Source organism: Teleopsis dalmanni, chromosome 1 (genome assembly GCF_002237135.1).
Source record: "Teleopsis dalmanni isolate 2A chromosome 1, ASM223713v2, whole genome shotgun sequence".
In the NCBI taxonomy this organism is placed as follows: domain Eukaryota; kingdom Metazoa; phylum Arthropoda; class Insecta; order Diptera; family Diopsidae; genus Teleopsis; species Teleopsis dalmanni.
Genome location: NC_051846.1, coordinates 185,922,081 through 185,936,270, shown reverse-complemented (window position 1 = coordinate 185,936,270; position 14,190 = coordinate 185,922,081). Strand labels below are relative to the sequence as shown.

At 28.2% G+C, this 14,190-nt stretch overlaps 1 protein-coding gene across 1 annotated transcript in view; it reads right to left on the bottom strand.

Annotated features, from left to right (window-relative positions):
• Positions 1-1,494: 1,494 nt before the first annotated feature.
• LOC119670714 (rhophilin-2) overlaps positions 1,495-14,190 on the bottom strand; it is a 47,267-nt gene continuing 34,571 nt past the window's right edge. Inside the window, exons 4-12 of the mRNA XM_038081097.1 lie at positions 5,543-5,696; positions 4,466-4,607; positions 4,081-4,397; positions 3,795-3,939; positions 3,332-3,591; positions 2,506-2,638; positions 2,119-2,435; positions 1,845-1,997; positions 1,495-1,782 (exon numbers count right to left, since the gene is read on the bottom strand). Of these exons, the coding sequence (XP_037937025.1) occupies positions 1,579-1,782; positions 1,845-1,997; positions 2,119-2,435; positions 2,506-2,638; positions 3,332-3,591; positions 3,795-3,939; positions 4,081-4,397; positions 4,466-4,607; positions 5,543-5,696 (1,825 nt within the window). The 3' untranslated portion in view covers positions 1,495-1,578. The remainder of the gene's footprint in view (positions 1,783-1,844; positions 1,998-2,118; positions 2,436-2,505; positions 2,639-3,331; positions 3,592-3,794; positions 3,940-4,080; positions 4,398-4,465; positions 4,608-5,542; positions 5,697-14,190) is intronic.

Sequence of the window (14,190 nt, the reverse complement as noted above, 5' to 3'; positions counted from 1 at the left end):
TTATTTCTTTTGAGACTAATGTCCCTTTCCGAAATATTGTTACATAGTTTTCTTGAGCAAAATCTGAAATTAGCTAATAACGATTATTTAGAGGTCACTAAATGACATTTGGTCACAATCAAACTTGGGTTAGAGATTTGTTGAAGAAAATCAAGTTCGGATACCAATTGTCATTCTGATGATGATGAAGATCTTGTAACTTAGTTAGGGTAAATTTAAAAATTTTGTGAAACATTTCTATTGTTTACCGCTTTATTATTTATTTTAATAAATATTTTTTTTTGTAAATAAGGTTAAAAATATTAGATAATAATAAAATAATATCGGGAATAAATTCATTAATTATGTGTTTTATCATTCCATTTATCTTCTAAATTGATGATATGCAAAATAAAGTATCTCATGTCCTTTGTGTTAAGGACTTTAAGAACAGTTGAAGGTTCTCAATAAAATGTGCATAAAGACACAGATCTAAAAGTATTCTTTAGATAGACGCTTGTGATTCCTGTGGATATCGTGTATAACATGTGATCTAACCTGTATTTAAAAAACATAGTTCTTAAGAATATCAGATACCTAAGTAAGATTTCTTTTCTGGCGATCTAAATTGCATTATAAAAATAGAAAATTTAATAATAACTTACTAAAAATGTTATCAATTCGATTCGCACTTATATGTACGTGTATTACTGTTATCTCAATATCCATATATATCCATTTATTTATCTATTATCTTTTCAATGTACATACATTTTTTTAGATATGATTGTGCTTAAAATAAGTAAAAATGAATATACAATTTATTTTTACTTCCATTTTTAATATAAAAACAGTTATTTGTTTTTCTGAAATATTTATTATATTTAAAATTTCCAAAAAAAAATATAATTTTGTATAATACAAATATAAAAATTTACATTACATAAACTTAACTATAATTTTATATTTTATGTACATATATATATTTCCATATATATATAGTATGAACTAAATTAAAATGATTTACTTTTATGACTTTTTTAAAAATAAAATATATTATGTATATTTAATATAATTAACAATTATATTTTGTATTTTTTTGTTCCAAAAATTTAATTTTGTGTATATTTGTAACTCTTACTACATATATTAGTTATATAAAGATATAACTACAATATATATGTATATATATATTTATATATTTTAATTAATTTTTAATTAAGCTGGGGAAGCACTTTTTTGTAAGTATTTTCAGAAAATAAAATAAAGATAAAATTTTAAGTTTATTTCTTTAATTTTTGCAATAATTAATTTACAATTTTTAAAATATTTTCCATTTAACAGAAAATAAAACGAAATTAACAAAAATTAAAGTAAATTAAAATATAATTAAATAATTTTTTTGAGTTTTATTCCAAAACAAATTAAAAAAAAATTTTTAAATATATAATAAAATATATATAATTTTTAAAGTTTATAATAAAATAATGTTTAAATTAATATTTGATTTTTTTTTTGAAAAGAAATTTTTAAATGGCCACCGATTAAATTTTTTACAAATTGTGATGCAGACAAATTGCAGAAGTAGAACCCTTCCAACTAAAATATTTTTGCTAAACTGGGTGTGCGTCTGAATGGATTCCAAGAGCTTGAAGACAAGCTACCTAAACGTCCACCCTTGTTTGATACTTTGCAACGCATTTTCGGTTTGGTTGTTGTGCCTGTGGGACTGGATGAGCCTGACGAAACTCCTGATGAACTAGCTGCTGAAAGTGTGGATATGGAACCTTTCGATGAAAGTGGCTATAAAAATTAACAATAGTGTGTTATAAGTCAAATTAATTTTATCTTATGTATTGAAGTACCTTCAAGTAATTACGATCCATAGGTGTTATAATCTTTAACTCTAGCGACGACCCGCATGACTGTATTAAACGTACAACTTGTTGATGTGTATACCATTTGACATCAATACCAGCAATTTCCACAATAAAATCGCCTTCTTTAATGCCACCCAACTGTAAAAGTAACATATAATATTTTATAATATTTAATAACATATAATATAATAGATAGATATAATATAGATATAATATATTTAAATATAATGCATACATATATTTGTATATAAGTACTTACATCCGCTAAAGAGTTTATTTCCACGTGTGCTATTATTACTGGTGCATCGCCACGTACATGAAAACCGAAGCTATCAATTTCATCTTTATAGTGTGCGCAATCCTCTTTATGTTCGTCATGCGGTGTCGGACAGTGACACTGATATATTGTACTTTCGTGATATAAACTAGAGCCTTTTTGTAAGCGTACACAACGTGGCGCTGTCCAGTAACGACGTGCAGAAAATATGGCTATTGGACCAAGGCGTTTGAATGGATCTTCTACTTTATGTGAAGTAAAATCTGGACCCGTAAGTGAAAGTGTGAATTTTGAGCAAGCTATTAAAAGAATAAGATATAAAATATATCTTAAAATCTGTCTTATTTTAAATTGGAAAAATTTCAATACCTTCAACTGCCACGTCAAGAACATCGAAATCCTCTTCAATTTCTCTTTCAGGTATTTCTTCCATAAATTTTTCATATTCATCTTGCGTCTTATAAAATGCTTCCTTTATGACTTGTATTAGAGAGGTTTTGTTCTAAAAATGTGAAAATAATAATTTAGATTAAAAGAGAAAAACTACATCTCAAAACCGTTAGAGGTTATATTAGTATACAGATTATATTATAATAGAAGATATAAAAATAAATTTAAAATTAAAAAATAGTAATTTTGTTTTTTTTTCGGTGGTATTAAGCTCTACGACATTAGCTCGGTTTGGTAAACGTGTTTGATTCGGTTTCTTGTCGAACATTGAAACTCCGACGGGAGTAGTGAGTGTGTTTTAGTCTTCGGTATTCATTCGAGACTTTTTTTACTTATATTCAGTTGTTTTTAGCACCAAGTTACTGTTTGGAACTACAAGTAACCGGCTTCTTTTTTCACAGTCTTTTGTTTACTCAGGCTGCCATGTGCTGAATTCCTATACTAACAGCGAAGATACCAGCAGTTCCATCCCTTCCGGCTTTAACACGACCGTTGAATGTAAACCCGATTTTTTAGTATTAACTTATTTAATTATGTGAATAAATAAATGTGATATTTTCAGTCAATGATGACACACGTTTCCTTCTTATTACAGTAGGTTGGGTTAATATCATTTATCAATGTTAATTCATTAATAATTATATATTTAAATATTTAAAAATCAGCAAACCGAACCCAATTTATATAAAAATGCAGGCGGCATTATTGGAAATATTTCTTTGGATATTGAATAAAACTCGCTTACCTTCAAATACCGACACATGCGCTGCAAGCGTTGCGCTTCTTCATGACTAGCCAAAGATTCTTTAAGATGGGTGCGTTTCATAGCTGCGGCACTAGCACAATCCTCCTCACTTTCATCAATGGCAGCCGCTGCGCGCAATGCCTCCCGCGCATTGCCAATAAAAGATTCATTCGATGAGGGAGCTTGACTCTTTTTTGTGCTCAAAGATGTTTTGTCTGCAGCTGCATCAATACTACGAGCTTCGTAATGATGAGACAATGCTATAAAAATGAAACAACAACAACAGCAACAGCAGTTGTAAATGTAATTGAAATTGAAATTTAAATTGAAATTCAATTGTTAAATTATTGACGCCGTACTGCTTAAGAAGTCATATACATACGCCTCGTAAACAATTCAACGGCAAGGCAGGCAACGTGCCGATTGGGCATGGATGCCCATGGAAGCAAGATTTACAACTCACCTTTGTAGAATTCAGCTTTAAGCGGTACTAGACCAGCCCAGCATTCCGGCAAATATGTGTGTGTATCATTTGTTTGTATATTTTTGTGCATTTCATTGTATTCCAATGTTAGTTGTGCTGCTTCGCCAGCTAAATCTTTGAAAAGCTATAAAAATAAATAAAACACGAAAAATAATTAAACCATTAAAAAATAAATAAAAACAAAATGCATAAAATAAGTACAAAATTTAGTCCAAAAGTCATTAAAAAGTTTATATACCATTAGTTATTAGTCTTTTAAACTCACATGACTCGATTCCGTTAAGCCCAAAGCTTCAATTTGTAGCTGCAATTTTTCAAATAGGCATTCACGTGCTTGTGACAACATCAATGAAACCAATACGTCGAGTACCTGTGGCTTCAAGTCCATGGATGGTGCATTTGTGAAAGTATCGTAAATATGCCGAAAAATACCAGCAGCACGTAGGAAACTATCCACAGCTGCATCGAGTCCCTTTTCAGTTGTGCGATCATGTCTTGCACCGATTTGTGTGTAAATTGCACCCAAATTGAAAAGTGTGCATGCCTTTTCGAATGCAATGGTGCGTTGACAGGAGGGAACACCTAAAATTATTAAAATCAATTTAAATATACAAAATAAGAGTAATCAGTGATTAACTCCAATAACGTACCTGTTAGTGAATCATACCACTCGAAGTATACTCCCAAATTTCGATCAGGCGGAAAGAATCTTCTTTCGACGTAATACAATAGATTGTAATACCGGAAGAGTAAGGCAACACCTTGTGCATCACGTGAAGGCGTTTTGGAAGCCTGTAGAAAATTGAAATGAAAAACAATAAACAGTATATAATAAAAGAATTAATAATTAAATATATTATTATTAATTTTATTAATAATTTTATATAATTATTTATGTATTATTATTTTCTTTTGCATGAGAGTTGCAAAAGAACAGAGGATTATATAAAGAATTTCTCATAATATAGGGAAAACTAGTCCCATTTTTATGAATTGATGAAAAATTTAGTGATGTCGCATAATGGGAGGGGAAGGAACTAAATAGAACGTTAGTGATGAAAGCTCCAACATTTTGGGATATAAGTCTAAAAACGGTTATATTTAGTAAAGGGCAGGACTACAGTAACGCTGCACTAACAATGAAGTAAAGTAAACGACAAATATTAACTAACGCACTATAAAGTTCTAATTTTATATAGTATGTTAGTAAGCAGTAATCTACAACTGCGACATTATAAAAATAAAGTTTTGACATTCAAGAAGCCTTTAGTGATATTAACCATTTGTCTATTATTAACTATTATATATATTGTGCACTGTATAGATTGTTTTATTTTATAAAGATTTTAGTAAATAAAACTATTTATATATATATATAACATAACAGAAATTTAATACATTTATATATATAAAAATATATATTTATAAACCATATATATATTTATAAACCAATATACATTTACATATTTATATCAGTATAACAATATATATTTGTATATATAACAGTATATATTTATATTTTCATAAATATTTTACTATATAAAATATTATATTTTAGTCCTTTGACTAAAATATAATTTTCTAGGCGATTTTAAACCCCGAGTTTCTTTATTATACGGTAACATAATGGGCCAATAGGCCTGGTGTCTTAGACCAATAGGCCCTAGGGATTGCCGGTATAACCTAACCTAATCATTATTTTATATATATTTTTAATATATGCTTACCTGTCTTGTATCTGTTATATCAGCAATAGCATCCATGTATATAGAAGGCTCTTCACTATAGTGTTCCAAAATAAAATCCGAAAATGGATCCATAAAACTAATTTCTTTCGTTTCTTTTAAACCAAGTGGTATCATAGGCATTACACCGTCATGACTGTAAAAAACAAAAAAAAAATAAAATCAATTAAGTTATATAAATATAGACTTAAAATATATGTAAAGCGTTTTCTTGTTTAGATTTTTAAAATGGCAGATATCAAAAAGCTTTTAACCGTACTTTTATGTTACGATCAATAAGGTTTTATTAAAAATAAATCGTAATCGAGATATATTCTTAATATATATATATATCGTTATCATATTCATTTAGAGCTATAATCCTGGATGTGTTTTGGTTTTTTCTTTAATTTTATATGGTATTATATCTTCCAACTTTGACTTAAGGCTTTCTTGGATATGTTAAGAGTAATTCTAAATATGTGATAATTAATTAAATTTTCAAAAGAAAAATTAAAGAAAAATGAGAAACAGTCTTAGGCTGTAGTCATTTCGTTAGCTTATATTTGGGAAATATTGTATGAAGATTTAGGCATGGGAAAGACTTTAGCATGTTGGGTTCCAGATTATCTAATCAACATCAACATTTGCTTAAATAGTTTTCTCAAAGTAAACCTTTTTTTACAAACTTATAAATTCTTATAAAACTATACTTCGGGAGTAAAAAAGAATGTCAATATAGTTGATTATTTGATTGATTGATTAGATTATATATGGAAAGTATTGCATGAAGATTCAGGTATGCGAGGGCCTTTAGCTTATCAAATGTTAAAATAATTGACTCAAAAAAGTGAAAGAGCTTTGAAGGTTTTCCATTCTGTATGCAATGGAACTGAAATTGTTGGCAGGTCACCTATTGGATCATCATGGCCTGTATTATATTTTTGCTGTAAAGAGAATGGACCTCATTTTCGGCATTGATCTAGGTCAGCAGAAGATTGCTAGGTACCTAAATTCCTATTCTCGTTCAAGGTTACGATATCCTCAACAGTCGACATTTCGGCTTTTATTTGAGAGCCTGTTCAGCTAAGTTGGGTAACTAACACAAAAGACCAATCATGGTCCTGATGTTCCACTCTCTGAGAGCCAGTACTTACTTATTTTGTATTAATTTTTATTTCATTATTTTTTAGTGGGTGTTTGACCAAAACCTCTGTAATATATTTATGTTAAAGTTGTTACTAATGAAAATAAATATAAAATATTTGATTTGTTTTTAAGCTCATATATACTGAATAAGATCATAATCCCGAATTGTTGTTACTACATTTAAGCTTATATAGAAAATCTGTTGAATATTTCACTATATCAAATAAAAAAAAGAACTTAACAATGTTGTCTGCCATTATAAAAAATTAAATTTTTCCACTTAAAGAGCGTTGCCTATAGTTTATTCTAGCATTTGGATTCCCACAATTAGATTTTCTGTGACGAAGACCTAAATTATGGGATTCGTGTCAACTGAACATTTTTTTTTGCGCAAATAAGATTTCGCTACTTGCGGTTACAAGCACGAGTACTCGTAGTTGTAGAAAAAGAGGCTGTGAGTGAGTGAAGTCAGAAGTACTAACCCACAGTAAAAGCAGTTGTACGTTTGGATAAATGTATCGGTTATGACAGCTAACAAGTGAGCTACAATTTAACCTTCTTCTGCAGATAAGAATTGGTAAAAGTGGCTTACTGCATTTCGCGTTGAGATACAATGTTACAATATTCGTACCAACTAAATAAGTAAGAAATGAATGGGTTACTTAATGGAAAAAGTTTTTTAATATAAAAGCAAAGCCATAATCCAAGTATTGTATAAATGTAGAGGCAGAATCATCGAGTAGCACACCTTAATTTGAGATTGGCAAAATAAATGATGCCATTGTTATTATCGAGACATTTGCATACTATATGTGCATCTCAATTAGCAGTTGATATATGCAAACTACAATGTGACTGGCTCCCTTTTACGTGGCAGCAAGCAGTGAAGGTGTATGGCACCAATGCAGTATTATTTAGACTTAATCCGAATGAAAATATTGATGCTTATTTGTTTTTTGCCAATTTCATTAAATAAACTCAATATGAACTTAAGGAATGTAGGGCATTACAAGAATAATAACCATAATTTTGCTAAGTAATAAAAAAAGTAGCTTGTGTACAATTGCGTTTCTTCGGGCCGTTTTATTATTGCTGACATTATTATCTTTTGTCAACAGAGTCGTCAGCAACAACAACAATAACCACAAAAAACTTCTGCTGTTGGAAGAAAATCACAGATAAACGCATTTTTTTTTAAATTTTTATTTATAATTTTGTTTTTCTACAGATTGGCTGGGCTTTAAAATTTATATAAAAAGATTCCCCAACAATTTCATAAGAAAAGGCAATTCAATAAAAGTGGCCACTGGTCACACTGGCTGTAAAAATAGGTTAAGGGGTTTTATGTGTATGTTTGTATATGAACTGTGTTAATAACTAATAAGTATTATTATTAAGGGCCAGAATGCTGAGAAGTGACTTACTAAAACCTGAAAATATTTTTAAAAAATTTATTCCTAAAAGTCGCGGATTTCAGATACTTTTATACATAAAAATGACCGGCCACACCTTTTAAAAGAACTTAGATACTTTTATGTCAAAATGCCTGTCTGTACCTTTGTCATAAAATATAACTTTATTACTTATATCTATATTGTTTATCGTATCGGATAACTTCAAAACAAATTAAATGATGCTTAAGTATTGGTCTTTTCTTAAGAAATTCAACTAACACACCTCACTCGTAATTTGCTTCTTCATAAGTTATTTTTATAAAAATTAATTTTGATGTAATACTTAAGTTATATATGCTTTATATACCTAAAAATGGTTATACATTAATAACTGTCTATGAAATTTATTCACGTATTTATTATTTTTCTAGTTTATAATAATGAACAATTTCTTACATATTGTTTAAATTTGGCAGTTTTGAGATATGCTTATCCGTAATATAAAAAGATTGTCCAAGAGATCTTGTTTAGGCTATACCATTTGGTTTAACATAGACAAGGTTAGGGAAATATGTCATTTCTAGCCAAATTTTATAAAAAAAATTGTCCAAGAGATCTTGTTTAGGCCATACCATTTGGTTTAACATAGACAAGGTTAGGGAAATATATGTCATTTTTAGCCAAATTTAGCAGTTTTGGGATATGTTCACCTGCAATATATAAAAAAATTGTGAAGAACGTTTTCGCATTAGAACTAACATTTTTGTATTTAAAAACTTTAAGATTAGGATTTCATTTCAGGATTAGGATTAAATAAATGTCATGTATATCTAATCAACGCCTATATATAAACGTAGACAGTGCTTTGATACCGGACGAAATCGTAATTCGAATCTATTCAAATATTTTCTATTAAACTAAATAAATGCAACGTATTACATTAATTAACATATTTATATGCTTTGTTCACTGAAGTAAATAAGAATTATAAAATAAAATACATTGAATACACTCCTACGTATATTTAACCATTTTTCATATGCATTAATACAATTCTGATTGAATTTCTATGATTTACTAATTCAAAAATATTTTTTAAACTTAAGTCAATAAAACAAAAAAAATGAATGCCAAATATTATGTATAGTCATTAAAAGCAGGCGGAGGTCCCATAAGAAGTAAACAGATTCTATTTAAATATTTTATATTAAACTAAACAAGTACAGTACTTGTAACATTCAGCAACATTTTTATAGGATTTGTTCAGTGAAGTAAGTGAGAATTATAAAATAAAACATGTTGAGTATTACTCGTGTGTATATCCAATCAATTTCCATACACATCTATATAATTTGTAATAATTTCTTAGGTTGATTGAATGGGATTAAATTTTAAAGATCTTGTAAAATCTTGAAAATTGGAAAGTATTTACTACTTTTTTACTTTTGAAATTCATGGTCAAAGACTTTTCTTTGTAATATAAAAAAATATTTTATTACATTTAAACATTAAAAGTAATGTTTATACTTTTTTGTAAATCATATCTATTATCGAATGAGGTTGCTACATTACTCACCTCAAGAAGTACCAATTTATGAATAAATATATACCGGGTGTTTTTTTTAGCTGCATGAGAACTTAAAATGATAATACAAGATAGATTGTTGGAATGAAACTTTTTTATTCTTATTTGTTAAGTAATTTCATGGCACTTATTTTTTGAATATGATTTTAGGCACACGTCCGCCGCGGCTGTGAGTTACATGATCCATTCGAGTAGTCCAATTTTTAAATATATTTTGCAATAAATATAACGTCAATGGTGGCATGAGTATTGGCTTCTAAAACTTCAAGAGTTGCTGGTTTTTTAGCTTAAACCAATGACTTAAAATAGCCCCATAAAAAGGTGATTGTTAAAGAGAGGCGTTAAATCGCACGAACGGGGAGGTCAGTTACCAGAACTACTTCTGGAAATAAAGTTGTTCGCAAACTGATTTTGCAATAAATCGATTGTTAAGCGTGCTTGTATGGCAAGTTGCGCTGTTTTGTTGGAACCAAATGTTGTCGATGTAACGATGTTTAACTAATTAATTTTTGGAATAATTTTTTATTATCAAAAAATTCTCTCTATTAACATTAATGGGTTGTTCATCTATGAAAACAGATTTTTACGTTGAAGTGACAGTGTCGATTCAAAGAGTGTTTCACTATCTTCGGTTGCAAATTTTCTTTTGTTATTAGCAGAGAGAATGTTTTTCTACTAAATTAGTAAAACTAATGCTAATCATTGCCTTTAAACACTTCAGTATAAATGTTTCACGAATTCATTACAATATCTCTCTTAATATACCTGTAGGTTTTAATTATTATTAATAATTAAAAAATGAAAATTAAGAAGTCAAGTGAATGAGTTGTTAGAAAAATACAGTATAGGTAATTTTTTTTTTATTGAGTTATTTTTACTTTATAAGGCCGGTCGGCTAACCTCAATAAATTTGAAACCACAATTTTCTATTATAAAATGGTTTATGTTTATTGGATATCTTTAAGTTTAACAGTGGTATATAGTTGTAGGAGGCAAACTCCTGAAAATTTGCTGGATATGCAAGCAATCTATTAGGGAATATAGTTTCGTCATAGCGGATATGAAAGTGTGCAACTTTATATTATATTGATGAAAGAATACTTTAGGAGTACTTCAAAATATTATTGAATGTAAGTAGACTGCAATTTGATAGTCACTCGGAAAGGTAACATTTAACACAGTAAACACTACATTACACTGAGAGTATTCTCTGTCGGTTATTCTAACAATTAATTAACTTGCGATATGCGATGTATACGGATATCAATACAAAACTTTAAATGTTATTAAGCTAATAGAGTTAAGTATTAATATTTGAGTTAAGATTTTTTTTTTTTAAAGACATTCTTTATTGAATCTGAATAGTACAAACTTCGGTTTCATTACAGGTCATTATGGTCTGAAATTTCACTTTCATGAACTACGATTATCTGCTAATTCGGAATGCAGATTATGCCTAGAAGATAAGGAAACTATTGTGCATATTCATTGTGACTGTTCAGCTTTAATAACGTACCGATGAAACTTGTTTCATATGGAATTTCTGTCACCAGAACAGATTAAGAGCTTTTCTGTAGATATAGTTCTGGACTTTGTAATCAAAGCTTTAAAGGGCTTTAAGTAATCATTAGTGAAAAAAAGCGATGTAGACAGGTATATGACTGATGTTTCGATTTGTGAAATTTACATGCACTGATTTTTCTTTATTCATATTGATTTTCCATTTCTTTGTCCAAACAATTATACTGTCCATACTATTTTGCAAATTATTAACTGCTATTATTGCGCTTTCTCCAACTGCAAGGACTGCAGTATCATCAGCAAAAGCTGCTGTGAACGTCGTTGCACTCGTTGGCAAGTCGCGTTAATTTTATACAATTTGCTATAGGCATCACCGTGCTTTACTCGAAAGTAACGATCAGATAAGTAAGAGGAGATTACATCATAATACTCCGTTGGGAGAATATTTTTTACTTTGGTAAGCAATCCGGAGTGCCAGACTTTATCGAAAGCCTGCGACACATCTAAAAACACAGCTGAGCAGATTTTTTTTCCTCAAGAGCTTTTTCTATTACATTGGTAATCCTATGGACTTGATCTATGGTGGAGTGATTGCACCTAAAACCAAACTGATGTAAAGGTATTATGTTTTGACTTTCAATCAGAGGAAGGATTCTTTTCAGTAAGACTTTTTCAAATATTTTTGAAGAAAATGATTGAATAAAAATAATACTCCTATTAATACTCCTCTATTATTTAAAAACATAATTCTCGTTAATTGTTGTTTCTTTATGGAAAAAAATTAGCCAGGGTAGGTTGCGGTAGATGTTATGAGAAAATATTGAAATTTTATATCTATTTATATATTGTTGAATTATTTTCGCTTGTGTGAAGCTAATCTATCTGAAATATTTAAAAATATTTCTGTTGTTTGTTCTACTTGGTTGCGCTAAAATGCGCTTGACCGAAACTAAAGCGCAAAATAATTGTAAAAACAACAAGTGTAGCAGCAAAAAAGTCAATAGAAAATCTGTTGAAGTTTTGAAATACATGAAAAGTACGGCAAACTAAAAATGGAAATTACAAAAATTTAATGAGAAAATTTCATGGAGAAAATAGAAAATCTACCGAGTAGGAAAAGGGTTGGCGCTCGCCAGTGTATCTCGAAACGAGTTATTAAAATATTCGCGTATAATTATTGAAATTAAACAAGTTTATTAGCTTGAAGAGGTGGGAAGAGGAGCCAGGCCAGAGACTTTTGCTATTTAAGCAATTTTTTAAGTTGTTTGTTAACTCATTCAATAATTGCAAATTTATACAATATTACAGGGAATTTTTTTTTCTACCATATTTGAAGATAGTTAGGAATTCACATAAAATTAAAATTGATTATTTATTAGCTATAAAAAGTTGTTTAGTACGCCAGTGAAGCGTGCCGATGCTACTTATTAGCATCGCAATTTGTTTCTAAAGGCGAAAGTAGCAGTTTTTCACTAAAGCTCGAAAAATATTCAAGTATCTAAAGAAGCAAAAACTAATAATTTTTTATTTTATGTAGGGTTATATATCATTGTGGGTTATTTATACATATATATTTATACATATTTATACATATATTAACGTACTATTTTTTAAGTATGTTAACAGCTAATTTTTATAATTTATAACAATTTGTGCTAATATTTACAGTCGCAGTCAAGCCCTTAAATCTTAACGCAATCTGTGCAGTATGAACTCCGTATTTACTTGCAAAAACATTTATAATTTTATTACTTGTTAACTTTTTGATTTTAAAAATATTGTATACAATAAATTTATTTATATACTCGTATTTTTACATATTTATTTAACCGATAGCTGTTGGCAAATATTTTTGCAATAATTAAAATATTTTTACAATTATTTTGCTATTTCTGCTTGACGCACGTGTTCGAGTCAAGTTTATTCGTAAAAGATTAAATTTAATTAGTTAAGAATAATAAATAAATATGTCAGTTTTTTTATATTTTTTAAATTTATTAGTTTTTTTAAAGATAATTTCCTATTTTTCATATTTTTCATATTTTTAATTTTAAATTTTCTGTTTGTATTATCATTGTTCCAATAGTGTATAATAAAAATGCATAAAAATTGTTCATAAATAAAATTTAATTTAATTTATTTTTTTTTTAAAAATTAAGTTAATTTTTTAGTCATCTAATATTAAAAAAATTAATTTCAGAATCGAAATTTTTATAGTATTAGTAGGTCCGACATTATGCTTATTATCATTATTACTATTACTTATTATTACTATTTCTATTAACTCAACTTTCTTCAATTAAGAAAATTTTTTAATTTAATAAAATACTAAATCAACTAATATTAAATAAAATAATTTCAGGATCGAAATTTTTATGGTATTACTGGGGCTTCAAAATAAATTGTAATTTAAAAAATTTTTTACTATTTGGTCAGACATTATGGTTATTATTATTTCTATTAAATCAATTTTCTACAATTAAGATATTTTTTTGATTTAATAATATACTAAATCATCTCGTATTAAATATAATACTTTCAATATTCATAGTACGATTGCCTTTCAAAAAAAAAAAAAAGAAATTGAAAAAATTTTTTACTAAAGTAATTCAATCAGATATTATTCTTATTATTATATTACTATTTCTTTACTCCATTCTCTATAATATTTTTTACAATAATATAATTAGACACTATTTTTATAATTATTATATTATTATACTTATACTCTATTAGAGTTATAGGTTTCATAAAAATAAAATCCAAGTATTTTTATTTCTAATGAGCTGTGGCAGTTCGTTAAACGATTTCCCAGACTCTGCCTAAACCTATCTAGGTGGCGAGCACTAAGTGCAGGGAACTTCATAAACCCATACATAAAGGACTGTTTATAATTTTTTTAAAATCAAAACAACTAAAGTAAATAACATCGCTCTAAAGAAATACTAGCAAAATACTGGGTTAAGTATTTATTAAATATAATGTACCGATTTAGGTTTAGT